The sequence below is a fragment of the Dendropsophus ebraccatus genome, chromosome 3, assembly GCF_027789765.1.
Source record: "Dendropsophus ebraccatus isolate aDenEbr1 chromosome 3, aDenEbr1.pat, whole genome shotgun sequence".
NCBI classification, from domain to species: Eukaryota; Metazoa; Chordata; class Amphibia; order Anura; family Hylidae; genus Dendropsophus; species Dendropsophus ebraccatus.
Window position 1 is genome coordinate 188,647,790 of NC_091456.1, and position 21,973 is coordinate 188,669,762.

The 21,973-nt window shown below is 45.1% G+C and overlaps 2 protein-coding genes and 1 pseudogene across 2 annotated transcripts in view; 1 reads left to right on the top strand and 2 right to left on the bottom strand.

Annotated features, from left to right (window-relative positions):
• LOC138786597 (zinc finger protein 208-like) overlaps window positions 1-21,973 on the bottom strand; it is a 646,972-nt pseudogene that overhangs the window by 516,831 nt on the left and 108,168 nt on the right.
• Window positions 1-21,973, bottom strand: part of LOC138786727 (zinc finger protein 271-like) — a 256,641-nt gene that overhangs the window by 116,103 nt on the left and 118,565 nt on the right. The gene's annotated exons all lie outside the window — the stretch shown is intronic.
• LOC138787588 (uncharacterized) overlaps window positions 15,316-21,973 on the top strand; it is a gene marked incomplete at its 5' end in the record, with an annotated part of 98,129 nt that continues 91,471 nt past the window's right edge. The window contains 2 exon segments of the mRNA XM_069964934.1: window positions 15,316-16,239; window positions 19,573-19,905. Of these exon segments, the coding sequence (XP_069821035.1) occupies window positions 15,316-16,239; window positions 19,573-19,905 (1,257 nt within the window).

Below are 21,973 nucleotides of genomic sequence, written 5' to 3' on the forward strand. Positions count from 1 at the left end.
AGTATCACAATCCGCCATGGACAGCGGGAGTCTACTCCATACTTTTGCTTTTTTTTTAATTTTGTATAGGAGAGGTTTCAAGATATATTCTGACAAGAGACGAACGTCGTTAGTTACCTTTATCCCCAAATAGTCTATTGAACCGTCTGCCAGTTGCACACCAAAGCCCTTCAATGGTTCTTGAGGTGTCCCTGGCAGAAGCATCAACAGAGATTTGGAACAATTAATCCCAAATCCTGACACAATGCCAAATTCCTGGCAAGTACTCAGCACATGCGGCAAGACCCTCTCAGGGTTGCGAACAAATAATAAGAGATCGTCCGCATACATTGTGATCTTGTCGTGTCGGCCACCCATACCGAATAATAATAATAACAACAATAATAATTTTTATTTATATAGCGCCAACAGATTCTGCAGCACTTTACAATTCTGGGGGTACATACATAGACATAAATCAGACATTACAGAGATCTACATATAATTATCCATACATGAGGAGTGAGGTCCCTGCTCGCATGCATCAGCTTACAGACTAGGAGGGGATGCGAGACTAAATGGCAGAGGGGCAAAGTCCTTTCCTTTTAGCATGGTCCGGCCATCTTTATAAATAAGACAGTGCAGGTAATGGTGGGATAACCAGTCACCAACCAATGCCTGCCTGCTACAGGTCTTAGTGCTTGAATGCCTGGCGTATGTATGGGGGGGGGGGGGGGGGTTCAATTTAGGGAACCTGGTAAGCCTGTTTGAACAGATGTGTTTTGAGGGCACGTTTGAAGCTTTGTGTATTGGAGGTGAGTCTGACAGTCTTGGGTAATGGATTCCATAGGACTGGTGCAGCTCGGTGAAGTCCTGGAGATGGGAGTGAGAGGTGCGGATTAAGGTGGATGTTAGTCTTAAAGGGGTACTCCCCACAAGAGCTAAAAAAATGTAATGCTCCCAAACCTAGCTGGTCTTACTCACCAAGTCCCCCTGAGTATTTTGAGCCATCCCCCATCTTTCTAGCTGCTGCCGTTCCTGAGTTACAACTTTTTCTAAAACATGGTCTATATCCAAGATAAATAACTACATTTCCCATCATGCAATGCTTCTGCCTGATGATGGTGAAGTAGCAGAGCTAAGACAATGAAGGAGATGATGACAGAGTAGCAGAGCTGAGATGGCTGTGTCGGTGTAGCAAAGCTGAGTTGGAAGTGACAGTGTAGCAAAGCTGAGTTGGAAGTGACAGTGTAGCAGAGCTGAGTTGGCGGTGACGTCGTAGCAGAGCTGAGTTGGCGGTGACGTCGTAGCAGAGATACGGAGGCTATGCTGCAGGTGAGTGAGGGATGCCAGGGGTGATGAGGGGGCGGTCGGTTGTGGGGCGGGGGGCTGTGTGCTGCGGGTGAGTGCTGGATGGTGGGGAGGCTCTGGACACAGGGGGTGAGCTCTGGGCTGGGGGGGACCGGGTGGCTGCTGTTAGAGAGGGATGCTGTCACAGCTGCGCTGATCACTGTCTCCCTCTGTAACAGCAGCCACCGCATCAGTGACACGTGATGCCGACACGGAGGGTGGGGGCCAGGAGCAGGGAGCGTGTCGGGTTGGACTGAGGTCTGATGATTCTCTGCAATCCGTGGGGGTGAATGCAGCTGGATAACAGCAAAACTGTGCAGAATCCATAATAACTGTATATTGGAAAGATGGGCAGCGTATTAATGCAAAAATAATTTTGGGGGGAATACCCCTTTAAGTCGTTAGAGGAGCGTAGGGCACGGGTAGGGTGGTAGACAGAGATGAGGGAGGAGATATAGGGAGGTGTAGCACTGTGGAGAGCCTTGTGGGTGAGCAGGAGGACTTTGTATTGTATCCTGTGTTTAATAGGGAGCCAATGTAATGACTGGCACGGGGGGCGGGGGGGGGGTATAGTGACTGGCAAAGGGGTGAGGCATCTGTCTAGTGACTGGCAAAGGGGGGAGGCATCTGTATAGTGACTGGCACAGGGGGGAGGCATCGGTATAGTGACTGGCAAAGGGGGGAGGCATCTGTATAGTGACTGGCACAGGGGGGAGGCATCGGTATAGCGGCTGGACATGGAGATGAGCCTGGCCGCTGTATTGAGAATGGACTGGAGAGAGGAGTTTAGAGGAAGGAAGGCCGATTAGTAAGGAATTGCAGTAGTCAAGACGGGAATGAATCAGAGCGACATTGAGAGTTTTAGCAGATTCAACAGTAAGGAAGGGACGGATTTTAGAGATGTTTTTTAGATGCAGATGACAGGAACGTTAAAGAGATTTAATATAAGGAGTGAAGGAGAGATCTGAGTCAAACATAACCCCAAGGCAGCGGGCTTGTTGTGTAGGGGTTATGGTCGCACCACAGACAGAGATGGAGATATCAGGTCGGGGGCGGTTAGCAGAGGGAGGGAAGACAAGCAGCTCAGTCTTAGCAAGGTTGAGTCTTAGGAATAGGGAGGACATAGCGTTAGAGACGGCAGACAGACAGTTACCGGTGTTCTGTAGAAGATCGGGGGTGATATCACGGGAGGAGGTATAGAGCTGGGTGTCATCGGCATAGAGATGGTACTGAAAACCAAACTTGCTGATGATTTGTCCGATGGGTAAAGTGAAAAAAGGAGAGGGCCCAGGACTGATCCCTGAGGAACCCCAACTGTAAGGGGGATAGATGAGGTGGAGCCAGAAAGTGATACGCTAAAGGAGCGGTCGGAGAGATAGGAAGAAAACCAGGAAAGAGCAGAGTCCTTGAGGCGGATAGAGCGGAGTGTGGGGAGGAGGAGCTGGTGGTCTACAGTGTCAAAAGCTGCAGATAGATCCAGAAGAATGAGCAGAGAATGGTCACCTTTAGATTTGGTGATAAGGAGATCATTAGAGACTTTAGTAAGGGCAGTTTCTGTAGAGTGGTGAGGACGGAAACCAGACTGAAGGGGGTCAAGTAGAGAGTTGTCAGAGAGGTGGCGGGTTAGGTGGGAATAGACCAGACGTTCCAACAGTTTGGAGATAAAAGGAAGATTAGAGACAGGTCGATAGTTGGCTGCACAGGAGGGGTCTAGAGAGGGTTTTTTCAGTAATGGAGTGATGACGGAGTGTTTGAAAGTCGAGGGGAAGATGCCAGAGGAGAGGGAGAGGTTGAAGATTAGGTAGTAAGGTAAGTAGTGACAACAGGAGAGAGAGACTGGACAAGGTGTGAGGGAATAGGGTCACTAGGGAAGGTGGTGGGACAAGAGGGGGAGAGGAGTCTGGACACTTCCTCCTCTGTGACTGGCTCAAAGGCTGAGAGGGATGAGGAGGAACTGTAAGAGGGAATAGGATTAATATTACCTGGGGACTGGGAGATGATCTACTGGTGGATTGTGTCTATTTTGTCCTTGAAGTAGTTGGCTAGGTCTTCAGCGCAGAGGTTAGTTATGGGTGTCTGAAGTTTGGGTTTAAGGAGAGAGTTGAGGGTATCAAAGAGGCGTTTCGGGTTATGGGATAGAGAAGAGATGAGAGTGGTGAAGTAGGATCGCTTAGCAAAGTGAAGAGCCGAGTAGTAGCTTCTAAGCACGAACTTATAATGTAGGAGGTTGGCTGTTGTCTTGGATTTCCTCCACAGATGTTCAGCACACCTAGAACACCGTCTAAGAAAACGAGTTCTGGGTGTGTGCCAGGGTTGTGGCCGTCTGTGCTGGGCTGTTTGGGGTATAGGGGGTGCAAGTTTGTCCAGGGTGGTTTTGAGGGTGTTGTTGTATATTTTGGCAGCCAAATTAAGACAGGAGAGGGAAGAGGTGGGGGGCAATGATGACTGTACAGTATCTAGCAGTTGTTGGGTGTCTATAGCATGTAAGTTCCTATATGTGAGTGAGGTCGGGGTGTTAAGAGGAGGACAAGAATTTGTTATGATAAAGGAGAGGAAGTTGTGGTCTGAGAGGTCAGTGGTAAAGTTAGTAAAGTGGGAAACTGGGCAAAATCTGGAGAAGACCAGGTCCAGGGTATTCCCACCCATGTGGGTTGTAGAGTTAGAATGCTGAGAGAGGCCAAGGGAGGAGGTTAGAGAAAGAAACTGAGCGGCTGATGGGGAGATTGGGGTGTTAATTGGGATTTACATTTTAACGTTTCAATAAGTTTTTTTATTAAGATTTTCAGGTTTTTAACAGAAATATAACAAGCAGGTAGTATATAAAGGAAGGTACAGTATAATAATGCTAGTCATAACACAATAAACAAACATACTAACAGTGCCAATATGTATACGAGTGGTGTCCTGTGTCGGTAGAGGAAGGAATAACAGAGCTGGTAAGTTCACATGGACACATGTACGGATTACTATTCAGTAAGTGCAAGGCAATAATTCACAGGTGTTTGATGGAGAATTATGCTGGTGTGCAGTAGGTAATGTCAAGCAGACAGACAACAAAATTATGTGCGACAAAATATGCAGGGAGATATATATATATATATATATATATATATACACAGAGCACAATGGAAACATAAATGCTAATGATTCATGCTAAAGTAAGCAAGAAAAATGCAGAAGTCACCAAACATATAGTAAACACTATGCCATAAAGACGCAGGGGGTGGTGTCTGGGAAATGAGTATATAAGGTTGCCTAGACATTACCGAGGATAGGATCCAAACAGAAATAACCGACACATGAACACAGGACAATAAGAAGACACGCAAAAGACTGAAGACACAGTCAATGAAACATGCTGAAATAAGTACGCACAGGGGAGTAGGAACGCAAACGCACAGACAAGCATCAATAGAGTCGTGCATAAGCACAAACAATGAACAGACAAGAGACAAGCGGCTGCAATATGCACCACAGTCAGCTCAGATATAGATACTAACACGTAGGTTGCAGCCTTGTGAGGGGGCACACAGTTCGGAATAACCGAGGCAAGAGACTAAAAACATCGTTGTTATCAAGCCACGGAGTCTTGACATGTCCATAGAACTTGCGGATTTGGAACAGTCTGTTCAAGCAGTAATCAGAACTGTCTGCTTTACTGTGTGGTGGCGAATGCGGAGCAGGAGTCACCGGAGAGGCAGGGAGAAAGTTCCACTCATATAGTAGATGGAGTCCCATTGTCGCGTCTCGAATTAAGAATGAATCAAAACCTTTAAATACGATGAGCGGGGCTGGGTAGCCCCATCTATAGGTGATACCATGAGAGCGAAGTGTAGATGTAACGTATGCCAAGGATTTGTAGCGTTGATGGAGAGAGGTCATGATAGACCGAGATGTTCTGGTAGGAGCCAGAGTGAGCCGTGCGTTGATATCGAAGAGCAGAAAAGAGAGCCTTCTTGGTACCAAGATGTCGTAAGCGGAGAATTGTGTCCCTTGGAACACCAGGCGGTAAGCTTGCGGGCTTAACAATCCTTCTGGCCGATTCCACTGATAAATCCTCTGCTTTACAGTTAGGCAGTACTTCCCTAAGAAAGCCAGTGGCAAACCCATGCAGATCTGTGGCTGACACTTTTTCAGGGATGCCCCTTATTTTAAAGGAGAAGTCCGGCCAAAATTAATTTTTGATATGTTGTTACTTATGAAAAGTTATACAAATTTCTAATGTACATTAATTATGCGAAATGCACATATAGGGCTATTTCCCTTAATTTAGTAGATCAGGGAGTGTTAGAATTCTCTCAGATCCAGTGACGTCACGACAAAAGGTGTAATTCCTATGGAGTGTCCAGCAGGGGGTGCTCTCTATATAGAAGTCTATGGGACTTTATTGTTTCTATGGATTTCTATGTAATGTAATGTAGTGTAGTGTACTGTGCTTTATTAAATGAATACATCTATGGAATACTTTGGGGAGCAAGTGTCCCTGCTCCCCAAAGTATTGCATAAATGTATTCATTCAATATATTAGGATATCACAGTAAGCCCGCCGATCCGCCGCATATACACTGAACTACAGCTCCCATCATCTGCTTATAGTATGAACAGGTGATGGGAGCTGTAGCTGGGTAATGGATATCACTTGCCTGCGATGCCACTGCTTATGCCGCCGGGCGCAGGGGGGAGCCGCTCAGTACACAGGAGCGCTCCCCCCTCCTCCTTCCGGGAACCGTACCGTTATAGCACTGCTGACTCCCCGCCTGGCCGCCGCTCTCCGCTCTCATATACTGGCTCCCGATGCATCAGCGCGGACACCAGGAAGCATCGGGAGCCGTTATATGAGAGCGGAGAGCGGCGGCCAGGCGGGGAGTCAGCAGTGCTATAGGGGTACGGTTCCCGGAAGGAGGAGGGGGGAGCGCTCCTGTGTACTGATCGGCTCCCCCCGGCGCCCGGCGGCATAAGCAGTGGCATCGCAGGCAAGTAATATCCATTACCCAGCTACAGCTCCCATCACCTGTTCATACTATAAATCCATATACAAGAGACAAAGGTATGTCATAACTCACCAAGCACACAAATACAAATTCAATAAGTATACATAATTTGTATTCATATATCTGTACATACACAAAACAACCCTGCACAAACCCAAAATTTAAAAACACTTAAAACACCCAAGCATATTCAGGAGGGACTCTCAAGCAATACATAGAATCCCTCTTTATGTGTGTATGTATGTACGTGTATATATGTGTACACATGTGTATATATATATATATATATATATATATATTTGTCTGTATATTTTTCTACATACCTTTATACATGTGGGGGGTTTACTAGTCATATCTGACACATTTTCATGGCAGGGATCTTTTATTCCCTTCCTCTTATTGGTCACTAGAGTGGTTGCACATATTCTTCTAATTTGAGGGTTGGTGCTTTACCTATATTTATCCTTTGTGTGAGTGTAAATAATTGGTACTCCTATGTATGTGGGAGCCCTATTTACACATGCCAATATTGTGGCAATATATTCATTGGCTACATTTATCCATCCTACTCTCTTTTTGTTATGTTACTACCTGTTTGTACAATAGCGCATGCGTACTATATTTTCAAATGCTTTATTATTTAAAGGTAATATATATACGTCTTGATTCACACATGGAGGAGATTTATGGTTCATATAGTGTATATACATTTGGGCATCTAGGTGTGATCTCTCCATGTGAGGATGCTATCTATTATTCCCTGGTTGTTTGCGATCTACTGCGCATGCGTGGGCACTTCTAAGCGCATTGCAAATCATATATATTGTGGTGATATTGTTATGGGCTATAGTTCTGTGTTGATTTGAGTATTGCGGACATTATTTTGGTATACGTATTGACGCATGCGCAATAACATATTGTTGGACTTGTATCCCGGAGTACTATGTGCGCATGCGCCAAAGTTATAAAGTAATTTCTGATTGTTCGTCTTGCTACTTAAGTCTATAGGAATATGTGCCCACAGTATGATTGCTTTTATAAGAGTATATTTACGCCTGTATATCTTGGGCTATTAAATCCGATAGCAGCATTGGCGCATGCGCGGAGTGCCCTAAAGTATTGCGGGCGCCATTTTTTGATATATACTGGATGGCGTAGACGCATGCGTAATACCAAGGAAGCTTGACGTGGCCACTTTAGAATTGGGCATAACCTTGGAGCATGCGCAGAACGGGCGTGAGCGCCATTTTGATTATGTACATTCCTAGGGACATGCGGATTAGAGCTCTCCTCCACCTGTAAGTTATTTTGACTTGTTGATGCCGGGTGTTTAATATGATGTATTACTTTACTGGATATATAAGCAACTCTGTATGACCGGTTTGTACCCCTGACGAAGTTCCGGGTTCGGGACGTAACGCGTAGGGTGTTTTGACCCCATTCAGCTGACCACACTCTATCAGGGATTATTTTTTGATTCTGTTGATTTGGGTTACCACTTGGATATATGGTTATTTATCTATTTATTTATGCATATTGCACTTTGAAGGTCTATGCACTTGCACTTTGTATATATACAGTACATATACATATATTTTTGTATATTTATTTATTTCTAGATGGGTGTATTGCATATATATATTGTATAGAGTGTTGGTTCTAATATAGTAGCTGAATAAGGGGAGGTAGGGATTCTATGTATTGCTTGAGAGTAGGGCTGGGCGGTATACCGCAAAAATACCGATACCGTCACTGGCGTCGGTTAACCGACCTCAACTTTGCCAGGACGGTATCTGCGGTATTTTTCCTCCCCTCACCCAGCGGCCGCATGCTCTGCTCCCCTCAGGCTTCCTCGCGTCCCTCTTCCTCCGCTGCCTGGCCTGGGTAAAACTATTCTGCTGTCTGGGGGAGGGCGTGCGCCATGTGTGACGCTCGGCTCAGGACACTGTTAACAGTGCTGCTGGGGGTAAGGAAGAAGGCTGGAGATGTGACAGGCTGCTTCCAGGTAGCAGCTCCCCCTCCAGTGTGTGTTCATCGCTGCTGCTGCCGGACGGCTCTGGAAGCTGCACTCACAGCGAGCCGTGGCCCCCCCTCTCCCTCACATACAGTGGCTGCAGGGGGTCAGGTATAGGTCAGCACATCCTCCATCCACCGGGCACCGCACTCTGTCCCGCGCAGGAATCCTCGGGGCCTGTTATCATTTGTCAGTGTTAGATGCAGGCATGCGTGACGCTTTGCCCAGGACACTGACAGCAGATATATGTGACAGGGAGGATTCCTGTGCGGGAGAGAGCGGTGCCCGGGGGAGCAAGGAGGTGCCGACCCCATACCTGACCCCAATTGTATGTGCGGGAGGGGGGAGGGGTCAGGGCAGAACAGCAGGTAAAATAGATAGATTGATGTGAGAGAAATTAGATAGATTATATATAGATATAGATATGTCTCATATATCTATCTATCTCCTATCTATCTATCTATCTATCTATCTATCTATCTATCTCCTATCTATCTATCCATCTATCTATCTCCTATCTATCCATCTCCTATCTATCTATCTATCTCCTATCTATCTATCTCCTATCTATCTATCTCCTATCTATCTATCTATCTATATATCTCCTATCTATCTATCTATCTATCTCCTATCTATCTATCTATCTAGTATCTACTATCTGTATATAATCTATCTCCTATCTATCTATCTATCTATCTATCTATCTATATATCTCCTATCTATCTATCTATCTAGTATCTACTATCTGTATATAATCTATCTCCTATCTATATATCATCTATCTCCTATCTATATAAAATCTATCTATATTAGATCGATAGATTATATATAGATAGGAGATAGATGATATATAGATAGATATGAGAGAGGAGATATATTATAGATAGATGATATACAGATCGTAGATAGATACAAGATAGATAGATAGGGCTCCTATCCATATATAATCTATCTATAATATATCTCCTCTCTCTAATATCTATATATTATCTATCTATCTATCTATCTTAGATAGAGAGGTTGATCAATAGATAGCTATAGCAAACAATATAGGCAGCACTGTGGGTGCCAGCAGACAAATCCTAGACCTTGGTTCAAATCAGCTAGTAAAAAAAACTCTGCAGCACTCTGATTGTAGTACAAATGTGAAAATGTGGATTTATTCCATAAAATGATGTGCAGCAAACTTCATAAGTAAACCACAGGGTTTTGGCGTCTCCTATGTGCCACTTGAAAATGGCACAGGAGACGCCGAAACGTCGTGTTTCAAATGGGTGTGGTTTTCAAAAGGGGGCGTGTCATAATTATCGCTCAATTTATCGTTACCGCGGCAATATGTACGATAAACCGCGATATTAATTTAGGCCATTATCGCCCAGCCCTACTTGAGAGTCCCTCCTGGATATGCTTGGGTGTTTTAAGTGTTTTTAAATTTTGGGTTTGTGCAGGGTTGTTTTGTGTATGTACAGATATATGAATAAAGATTATGTTTACTTATTGAATTTATATTTGTGTGCTTGGTGAGTTATGACATACCTTTGTCTCTTGTATATGGATTTGTGGTTTGTATAGTATGTCACACCGTTAGCACCAGTGATTTAGCTGTGCATTACCCTCCCCCTTGGGTGGTATATAGCTGTTCATACTATAAGCAGATGATGGGAGCTGTAGTTCAGTGTATATGCGGCGGATCGGCGGGCTTACTGTGATATCCTAATGTATTGAATGAATACATTTATGCAATACTTTGGGGAGCAAGGACACTTGCTCCCCAAAGTATTCCATAGATGTATTCATTCAATAAAGCACTGTACACTACACTACATTACATTACATAAAAATCCATAGAAACAATAAAGACCCATAGACTTCTATATAGAGAGCGCCTCCTGCTGGACACTCCATAGGAATTACACCTTTCGTTGTGACGTCACTGGATCTGAGAGAATTCTAATACTTCCTGATCTACTAAATTAAGGGGAATAGCCCTATATGTGCATTTCCCATAATTAATGTACATTAGAAATTTGTATAACTTTTCATAAGTAACAACATATCAAAAATTAATTTTGGCCGGACTTCTTTAATATTATAACTTCTAGAGTGATTGTCCAGGGCTGCTATGGAGTTATGCAAGTGCTGCAGTTCAGTGTCTAGAGAGTGCTGAGACTCTAGTAAGGTGTTATTATCAGCAATGACAGCAGTGATTTTGTCTTCCGCAAATGACAGTCTTTGCTCCACAGCTCGTATAGACGCCTGTATTGCAGATATAGTATGTTCAAATGCAGCTTGAATTGTTGCTTGTAAGGAATGTAGATCTGTTAAAGAGGAAAGTGTGAGCGGAGCATCTGCTTTAAAGTGACTGTACCACCAGGCCCAGGCTGAAGCACTGGAGGCGGCCGACCCACCCTTAGTGGGAGGAAATCCTAGCCCCTCTATGATAGGGTTCCATTGATTCTAATGGAGTCACGTCATGGAGGGGCTGTGGTTTCTTCCCACTGGGGGTGTGTTGGCCCGCCTCCAGTGCTTCAGCCTGGGCCTGGTGGTACAGTCGCTTTAAGTGAACTCAGGAAAAGGCTGTCTGATGGTGGCGTGACAGGGAGAGTTCCAGTGTGACAGCGCTGCTGCTGAGGGCGGCTCACCTGGTCTGCGCTGGGAGAGGAGGAAGGAGTTTGATTGACCAGAGCGGTGGAGGATATCCATGGCCGCTCCGATTGGCCTGGGGGATGTCCCGTTTCATTGTCTGAGCTTCCTCCGGCTGACTCTGCGGGAGACCGCTCTGAATAACAAACTGACAGGCTCGGGCAGGAGCAGAGCTCTTAGTGGAGCCCCTCCTCTGTTGCTGCTCATCTTCTGACATCGGGGCAGCCTGCCACGCCGCCCCGGCATCAAGAGAAAACCGGTCCCATGGAGAGGAGAGAGAGGGGCAAGCGCCATGTTGTAGTGGCGCAGGCTGAGCTGACTGCTTCTTCCTCCGGGTGGCCGCTGACGCCGGTTTAGACGTGGTCCGCATGTCAGGAGCAGGGGAGAGTAGGGAAATACTCGCCGGGTGATGAGAGGAGACAGTTCTGGTGCAGGAAAACTTAGTGAGATGCCGCTGTAGCAGGAGCTCCGGTCCGATGCAACTGCTCTCCTCGGCCCCCGGGATTTACGTTTTAAGCCTCCGGGCTAACCATAGGCATTCAGGTTTTTACCCACACAGTAGAAACATGTACATCACACATAGAAAGCTCTGCTCCACACACATCACACACACAGACAGCTCTGCTCCACACACATCACACACATACACAGCTCTGCTCCACACACATCACACACAGACAGCTCTGCTCCACACACATCACACACAGACAGCTCTGCTCCACACACATCACACACACAGACAGCTCTGCTCCACACACATCACACACAGACAGCTCTGCTCCACACACATCACACACAGACAGCTCTGCTCCACACACATCACACAGACAGCTCTGCTCCACACACATCACACACACAGACAGCTCTGCTCCACACACATCACACATACACAGCTCTGCTCCACACACATCACACATACACAGCTCTGCTCCACACACATCACACACACACAGCTCTGCTCCACACACATCACATCAGCTCATCCAGCACAGCAGAGTCCTGCATACACTGAGCAGCAGCCCCTGATCATGTGACTCCTCCTCCTCCATGTGACTGATCACATGACTGTGACATCATGGCAGGTCCTGGAAGCACACGGCTCCTGTACAGCTCTGCAGGCGGCTTCCTGACTTATCAGCTGCTGCTGGACTGTCCCGTTTGCTCCCTGCCCACAGTATGTACTAATGCTGGGTCACTGCTCACCTCTTGTACTTTTTATTCCCATTCTTTATTATACATTGTATCCTCTACTTTCTATTCATCTCTCCAGGATCCTCTGCTGATATCTTCTATATAAGAGACCGACCCATCAACCATGGAGAGAGACAGAGACAAGATGGCCGAGAGGATAATAACCCTCACCCTACACATACTCTTCCTGCTTACTGGGGAGGTGAGGGATTCTGGGAGTGATGTCATTATGACATCATTCTTATCTATGGAATAACAGATGGATAGGACTGGGGAGGTGAGGGATTCTGGGAGTGATGTCATCATGACATCATTCTTATCTATGGAATACCAGATGGATAGGACTGGGGAGGTGAGGGATTCTGGGAGTGATGTCATCATGACATCATTCTTATCTATGGAATAACAGATGGATAGGACTGGAGAGGTGAGGGATTCTGGGAGTGATGTCATCATGACATCATTCTTATCTATGGAATAACAGATGGATAGGACTGGAGAGGTGAGGGATTCTGGGAATGGATGGAGTGATAGTAATGTGTCTCTCCATACACAGGATTACACAGTAGTGAAGAAGTCCTCTAGTGGGCGCTGTGGGGCCCCTGGGTGTGAAGGATGGGGAAGAACCCTGAGCCCAATCCCGGGGCCCCTGATACATGAGGAAATGGAGGAAGAGAAGATCCTAGAAGTCACCAACAAGATGGTGGAGCTGCTGAGTGGAGAGGTGAGACTGTGGCTGCTGGGAATGCTGGGACATTATACAGTAACACCACTGGAGGGGTGGGGGGGATGACTGTGTGATCATTGTGTGTGTCAGGTTCCTATAAGGTGTCAGGACGTGGCGGTCTATTTCTCCATGGAGGAGTGGGAGTATGTAGAAGGACACAAGGATCAGTACAAGGATGTGATGCTGGAGGATCAGCAGCCCCTCCCATCAGCAGGTAATAGACAGGACTATATACACACCTCCTCTCTGTATTATCTGGATGGAAAGAATGAATTCAGTCTCTGTATGTGTTCCCTCCAGTCAGATCCAGTAAGAGAACAGCACCAGAGAGATGTCCCCGTCCTCTTCTTCCACAGGATCAGGATCAGGTAGATGGAGATGTTCCCTATGATCTGTACATCCCACCTGACTTCTCCTACTGTCTGATGACTTTTACAATATTTCTCTCACATCTTATGAATCAGGGGGAAGATGGGAACAATATTAATGCTCCAGAGATAAATGTTAGCGGTGATGAGCAGTATAAGGAGAACATCACTACAAGGAAGGATCTGAACTTAATCAATGCTACAGATATGATGTTAAAAGAAGAGGCGACAGATGACAGCAGTGATGAGCAGTATAAGGAGGACATCACTACAGGTAACCGCCCAGGTGAGTAGTGACCACTAAATGCAGAGAACAGTCACACATTCTCCTCAGTCACCGGCTGTAACTATTCTGTGTGGAATATTATAAGCTCTGTGTTCTGTCAGTTTTCCAGCTATATAATCATTCAGCCTAAATTCTAATATACAGCACAGTCCCAGCTGACAATATATCACTATCAGTCTCCTGCTGCTGCATCTATAGTGACTGTCCTCATCTTACAGCGTACCTGTTGGGATTTCTTTTTTAAATCAATAGGGGTTCTGATCGCAAGCAGTTATGTATTATACTCACTTTAATTTAAGAAATAATTAATATGGTTAAATCAACATTATGCAACCGAGCTCCATGTTCCCTTTGTGCCGATATTTGGTCTTTTTCAAAATAAGACCAAACACAGAAAGTCCCAGCGCTCACAGACATGGCTCAGTAATGACTGACAGTAATGTCCAGCGAGCACGAAAATGCTCCAGTGCTTGTTACTAGAGTCGAGAATTTTTTAATGATTGAGTTCATGACCCCTCATGACCTTTGACCATTACACTTAGTGTAGATGCAGGAAAGGCCTCCGACAAGACCTCATGGCCCTTTATTCCCACCACTATTCAGCGTAGACGGTTTGGCCCTATATTCTCCCAATATATTATAGCTTATACACAAACTGACCGCAACTCCAGATTAACAGACTTAATACTTTGCCCTTTGACATCTTCACAGGAACAGCACAAGGTTGCCCCCTCTCCCCCTTCTCTCTAATCCCTCTCTGTCTCTTACTATACCACATACCCCCTGTAACACCCTCCGCACAGTCACCACCATACTCTGTGATATTACCATGGCTGCATTAGCAGAGGATGTACTTCTTATCATCAGGAACCTTCTCTCTACTCTCTCCCCTTTGTTGGGCGACCTCCAGGCTTTAGATAAGCTTTCAGGTTATACCATATACATAGGCAAGTCAGATGCCCTATTGCTTCCAGGTCCTCCATTTCCACCCTGGACCTATGTCTATCCGTTCCACTGGTGTTCCTCCACAATCACATATCTGGGAATTGCTCCTTCGTCTGGAAGAACAACAATCCTCTTCCATCTTCTATAACAACCCAAATCTAATTGAACTGAACTTTCCAGGTGTTCGGGCATATAACATAGCAATAACCTCCAGTCCAGCTTCCTGATACCATCTGCAGTGACCAGACATAGAGGGAAGATGGATCAGTTTGTCACAGCTGGATTTAAAATTTTAGAAACCATGATGAAGATATCCATCCGCCAAACCTACCCCCACCCCCATATGTCCCCTAAGTAGCCAGGTATGTCCTCTGTTTGTCCCCCTGTGTGTATATATACACTCATACACACACTGTCCCCTCTGAGAACTGTTATGTACTTACCTCTCACGTTCCAGCGCTGTCTCCTGCCTCACACCCAAAGCGTCTGCCAGCTGAGAGCACTGCTGCTGGAGTAGACACAGAGTATCCCAAGTAGCCGAGTGTGGGGGGGGGGGGTTTAGTGTGTTCTGCATTGGGGAGAAACCTGCTCCACACTGAAAGTATAGACCCTAGACCAGGGCTTTGCTGTGACGTTCCTTGTTCGGGGAGGGTCATCCAAAGAGCTGTTTGGAAGGTTCTGAACACTTACCAAGGACGTATGTAGCCAGAGGTTGGCTGGGTCGGTGACATCACTGCATTTGATAATTTTTACATAAAAAAGTAACTTTCCATGTCTGCAATATGTTTAAGCTTCTATTACTGGGAAATAAGAGAAATGGTGTTTTCTCCTTTGCAGATGATTCTACCAGGAGCTCAGGGGGACATCAGATCTCCTCAGAGGATCATATCACACAAGATACATATGAGGAGCCGTCCACTATCCCAGATACACCCTCAGCCCCTCACAGCAAAGATCTCTCATCTCATCCTGTTATACAAGTCCCATCTTCTGCTCCATCACAGCAAGCTGACATTTACAGAGAAGACGATGGACATCAAATAGAAAATACAGGAAAGCCGCAGTTTTCATATTCACAATGTAGAAAACGTTTTACTGTTAAAAAATATCTTACAGGGGAGAAGGCATTTTCATGTTCAGAATGTGGGAAATGTTTTAATCATCAGTCTTCTCTTGTTAGGCATCAGAGAATTCACACAAAGGAGAAGCCATTTTCATGTACAGAATGTGGAAGAAGTTTTAGTCGAAAATCATCTCTTGTTTACCATCAGAGAAATCACACAGGGGAGAAGCCATTTTCATGTTCTGAATGTGGGAAATGTTTTAATCGAAAATCAGACATTGTTATTCATGAGAGAACTCACACAGGGGAAAAGCCATTTTCATGTTCGGAATGTGGGAAATGTTTTACTAATAAATCAGACTTTTGTAAGCATAGGAGAACTCACACAGGGGAGAAGCCGTTTTCATGTTTGGAATGTGGAAACTGTTTTACTCGGAAATCAGACCTTTTTACGCATCAGAGAACTCACACAGGGGAGAAGCCATTTTCATGTGCAGAATGTGGGAAATGTTTTAATCGAAAAACAAACCTTGTTATGCATTATAGAACTCACATAGGGGAGAAGCCATTTTCATGTTCGGAATGTGGGAAATGTTTTACTGAGAAATCAGATCTTGTTATGCATCAGAGAACTCACACAGGGGAGAAGCCGTTTTTAAGTTTGCAATGTGGGAAGGGTTTTGTTCGCTAATCAAGTCTTGTTTTCTATTAAAAGTACATTAAAAGTTATATAGATGTGTCTATACAATGTATTATTGTATCTGTACGGTTCTGCCACACTGGTAGCTGATAAAAATCCTGAAAATTGAACAAAAAAATGGCCTCTGTGCTAATTCACATTGTCTCCTGCTCCTTCTGCTATCCCCCCTTAGGAGACAAATATTCCATGCCTCTGTCTCACATTGTGTGTGTTTGCTGAGGACAGGCTGATGATGCAGACAGGGGGCAGGGCGTGATGTCAAAGGAGGAGCGGCTTGATCCCCCAATCCTCTGACTGATTCACCATCTCTGACTAGCCAGAAGCAGGTTCAGCACTAATTTACTGATTGTAATGGGTGGGGGACTGTGAAGATCAGCTGAGGGAAAGCATTGCATTCTGGGTACTGATCAACCAGGAAGGACAGAATCACAAAATGGAACGAAAACGCCCCAAACAAATGGATTTTTGGTAGTTTCAAAACTTGGATACACAGGTCAGTAATGCGTAATTGCTTCTGCAGAAGTTTCATTTTTTTTAACCTCTACCTGGAGTTCCCCTTTAAAATGCCATATCTTGGCACCTATATAGATACCCAGCACATTAGGGAGAAGATTGGGGGACGCACGCTGACATCCAAGCCACTCACCCGCTGGCGGAGCTGGGTTCAAACCTTGGAAATTCTTCACTCAGGGAGCCCTCAGCATCTGTTATCCTCAGAACAGGAACGGGGATCCAGCCTTTTTTTTATTTTTTTACCCTGGACCCTGCACGGGCATCCAGCTAGCCACCCTTAGATGTTGTGACCCGCCATGGAACACCATCAGCCTCCTCAACACCAGAGGGAGCAGGGCTGCAAATACTGTTTACTCATCGGGGCGCCATCTTGCCCATGTGGGTGGCCCAATACAGAAGAGGGAAGAGCCTCTGCTGAGCCTACTGAACACAACCCAGCCGCTGTAAGTGTTACTCCTGGGTTTCAGAAAACCACACTGCCAGTGACTGTGAGACACTGTAACAGGATAAAGGGGAGACGCCATCTTGCTTCCAGGCAGGCTCTGATCTGCAATATCAGGGGGAAGACACAGAACAGCTGCAGCCTTATACAGTATTACACAGGGCACCTGACACTTCTCCCTGCTTCCTAACTATACAGAACCAGCCCTGGTCAGTCTCATCTGCTTCAGGAGACACTTTGGGGGAGATTTATCAAACATGGTGTAAAGTGAAACTGGCCCAGTTGCCCCTAGCAACCAATCAGATTCCGCCTTTCATTCTTCACAGACTCTTTGGAAAATAAAATATAGAATCTGATTGGTTGCTAGGGGCAACTGAACCAGTTTCACTTTACACCAGTTTGATAAAGTTCCCCTTTATCTATATTTCTGACCCCTGGTGTCACTGCAGGGAATACTGCTACCGCTATCCTTGCCTGACCTCTCGTCTATATCTCTACCTCCTCTGCTTTCCACTCTTACTATGGCTACGGTTCCTAAACCACCTAGGGGAGATAAGTCTTGCTCTAAACTATCAACTAGCAACCCCGTCCTAAGGCCAAGGATTTAGGGATTTCATTCTGATACAGTGAATTCTCATTCTGATGTGTGGCAACCTGCGGGAGACTCTGACTCTTCTCTCTTTGGACTCTAGTCACAACGTGGCATGCGTAAGATCCTTTCATAGCAGCCTACAATAAGTGACTTCCAGGCTCGCATAAGTCAAAGATGTCTGTAGAGCGGAGATCACAGAGGTCCACAAGGATATCCAATGTATCACTGACCAGGTTGAAGGTCTGGAGGAGGATCATGACGCCACTCGCTCTTATGTTACCCAATTGCATTTTACTATGGCTGTGCAGTCCAATGCGTTGAGTGATATGCAGCCATCTTTAAAGGAGAAGTTCGGCCAAAAGCATTTTTTAATGTTATTGGTTAGAGAAAGTTAGACAAATTCTTAATGTACATTTATTATGGGAAATGTACATTTATTATGGGAAATGCCCATTTACTGCTATTTCCCCTAATTTAGTAGATCATGGAGACTTCAAATTCTCAAAGATTCGGTGACGTCACGAATCAGGGTGTAATTCCAACGGAGTGTCCAGCAGTGGGCGCACTATATATAGAAGTCAGTGCGCCCCTGATGGACACTCCATTGGAATAACACCCTGATTCGTCTATGGAACAGGTGAATCTGCACATTGTACTACTTCCCCATCATCTGCTCATAGTATGAGCAGATGATGGGGAAGTAGTACCAGCGCTATCACCGCCACCGCTGCTCCTGCTCATCCGGCGGGTCCGCTGCTGTAATTGAGGCCCCCGGTCTCAGGCCTACTTCCCCCCTGAGACCAAGCCTCAATTACAGCAGCGGATCAGCAGGGGCGGCATTGGCGGCGGCGACAGGGGTTCTGGGTGGGTCCGCTGCTGTAATTGAGGCCCTGGTCTCAGGGAGAAAGTAGGCCCCGGTCTCAGGCCTACTTCCTCCCCCCTGAGACCAGGGCCTCAATTACAGCAGCGGACCAGCAGGGGGCGGCATCGGCGACAGGGGTTCCGGGCGGGTCCGCTGCTGTAATTGAGAGCCCGGTCTCAGGGGGGAAGTAGGCCTGAAACCGGGGTTAATTGACTTACACGCAGCGGAATGTTAATCCCGATGCGTGTATGTATTTTCATAGGGATCTGCAAATCCACAGTGTGAAATCCGCTGCAGATCCGGTGTGTGTGAAGGCACCCTAGAGAGAAAAACAAAAAAATGGCCCACAGGTTGTTCTCGGCTGAGGAGGCATACGCCTGGATTGCCTCCAATACTGAGACAACCAGTGAGGGAAAAGAGGAAGACCCCTCGTTCCTTCTTCCTTCCTCATCGTCATTATCATTTAGTGATGATAAGCCCCCAAAGCGCCGCCCCTGGATGCCCCCTCAAGTAACCCCACCTGGACTCCAGTCCCTGACACATACAAGCCATAGATTCCTGAGTTCGTTGGGGTCACTTGTGGGAGGTTTCCAATGTTTTGGCAGCACGGGGGCACTGTGAACCCGACTTGGCCTTCATCCTCCATTCTGGCAAAATCCAGCTTCCAAAATCCAAATGGGCTCCTTCCCTTTGGAGGCTTTCCGTGCACCGGCTTTACACTTTGGGCCACATGTATCATCTGCGCAAAAAATGTGCGAACATTCATGTTGTATAATGATTGGAATCCAAGCAAACAATGCTTGCGTATGTATGAATATTCGTACGCTTTTCTATAAATCAGCGGATGTGACTTCCTTGGTTTCCTGTTCGCCTGACTTACGCATCAGCCGCCTTGTGTGTCCGCAGCGAACGCTCCCTAAAATGTCTGCTGGCACAGGTAACGAGCAACAGCAACTGAGCGCGTTGTTTAATGAATTCATTCGTGAGAAATTTCCAAATCAAACTGTTCCGAATCTCCCTAATGATGAATGTGCATCATCCTCGCTACAAGTATCTCATGGGTTTGTGTCTGGAACCTCATTCCCAAACAATCCGAACACTACCCCACCGAATGTTTCCACTGCAGTGTTTAGCAGTGATGAGGATTCCTTACCTTCCCCGGCAGCACCCGGTCGTAAGTGGAGGGCTCGCAAGAAAAAAAACTTCACTTCCTTAGAAAAAAAGCTGCTTGTGGAACAGGTACTTTTCCTAAATTTTTCTAAAAATAACTAATATACCTAGTAATCATTATTGTGATTGTCTGAACGTGAACATGATTATACCAAAAAAAACATAAATATTTTTTTCCTGCACAAGGACTCATACATTAAATGATAGTATTGGACGTTTAGACTAATTCTGATGTCACGTGTTTGTAATTTTGTTGCACTTCTACAGACAGACGTTGTCAATCCTTGTTTCTTCAGCTCCTCCACATATTTGGTTCATAGATCCACTCCCTGATTAGCATATGTATTTGTTATATTTACTCTAGTGTTTAGTGTGTAATCTGCAGCGCTTCCAGTTCTAGTAGATAGTATGTTAAAATCACCTTTTGTGCTAATCTGGATAATGTTATTATATGTAAATAATAAATTTTGTCCCCTAAATGTTATAATTATTATTATAATTTTATGTGAAAGGCTGGAATAATGACATAATAATGTAAAAATTGTGATGTGTTATTTTAAAATCTGACGTATCGCCTCAGAATTATATAGTGAAACTACACACCACAGTGTAAAAATGGTACTAAATACGACCTCCTGTGTGTCTCTATTCCTGTAATGTCTCAGTGTGAATTATACAACGTTTTTCACATCGCTAAGTTCTGATCATGCGTTTCTAAAACATAACCATACCCTTTCTACAGACCTACATGGCTCCTCCGTGTCGGCACCATAACATCTGATGCGCAATGCACCCCCAAAAAGTAATGTTGCGTTTACACATATGTTTTATTTTTAAATGCTTTAAAGGCAAAGTCATAAATGTTTGTTAAAATAGGATATATGGCAGTGTTTATTGTATGATTTGATCCCTGTTTGTAATATGTTCCTGCCTTTTGCTTCAAAGATATTATTAGTAAATACTTCATTTTAAACGCACCATTCGACTATGTTCAAACTACGTATATGTATGGCAGTGTTAAAAATCGACATGCGACCGCGAACATACGCCCATAGTAAGTATTTAATTAACTAGTAAATGTTTAGAAAAGATCAATATAAAATAAAGTTTAAGCCATCTTTACAAAGTTATGCAAATAGCTCTGTAATGCATATTGTAAATAAGCTAAATAGTATGACAGGAATCCCTGTTACCGGGTTAGCGATCCTCTACAATAATCACAATGGCTCGAATATTAAATATATTTAAAGAATATAAATAATTTTATTGTTATTCAAGTCCCTTTCGTATTTAACGATTTATGTTAAAAATAATAAATAATTGTGGAATAAAAAATATCGTTGCCAAATTTATAACAAAATAATAATAGTAAATTATTGTTTCCTCTCTATATCTATATATCTCTCTGTCTCTGTGTGTAAAAAAAAATATCTCAAGGTTTGGCCTAAGGGTATATTCACACGGACGGGCTCGCAGCGAGATTCTCGCTGCGAGCCCGGCAGGTCCTGTCAGTTCCCATACACTACATACTTGCTGCGGACCGCAGCGAGTATGTAATTATACCGCGCTTAACCCCTTCTGCCCCCGCCGTCTCCCCCGCTGTAAGCAGCATACATTACCTCTCCTCGCTGCACGGGTCTGGCGTCCTGCTCTCCCGTCCGGCCAATTAGTGTGTTTCCCAGCCGCAGCCACTGATTGGCTGGGCAGGAGAGCAGGACGCCGGACCCATGCAGCGAGGACAGGTAATGTATGCTGCTTACAGCGGGGGAGCCGGCGGGAGTAGAAGGGGTTAAGCGCGGTATAATTACATACTCGCTGCGGTCGTTTACACCGCAGCAACTATGTAGTTTATGGGAACTGACAGGATCGGCCGGCCTCGCAGCGAGAATCTCGCTGCGAGCCCTCCCGTGTGAATATACCCTAACACTATATTTCCTGGGCCAAGTATGGATTTGTTTAACTTAAATTATTGTACCTGAATTATTTTCTTACTACTAAAATGTGTTATATCAATTGTATCTTATTTAGTGCTGTAAGCTCCTATTAAGGTGTTGTGATATTCCCTTTAAAAATGTATGAACTAATAATCAATACTTTACTCAACTTAAAACAGCAAAGGTTTATTGTAATTATGTTA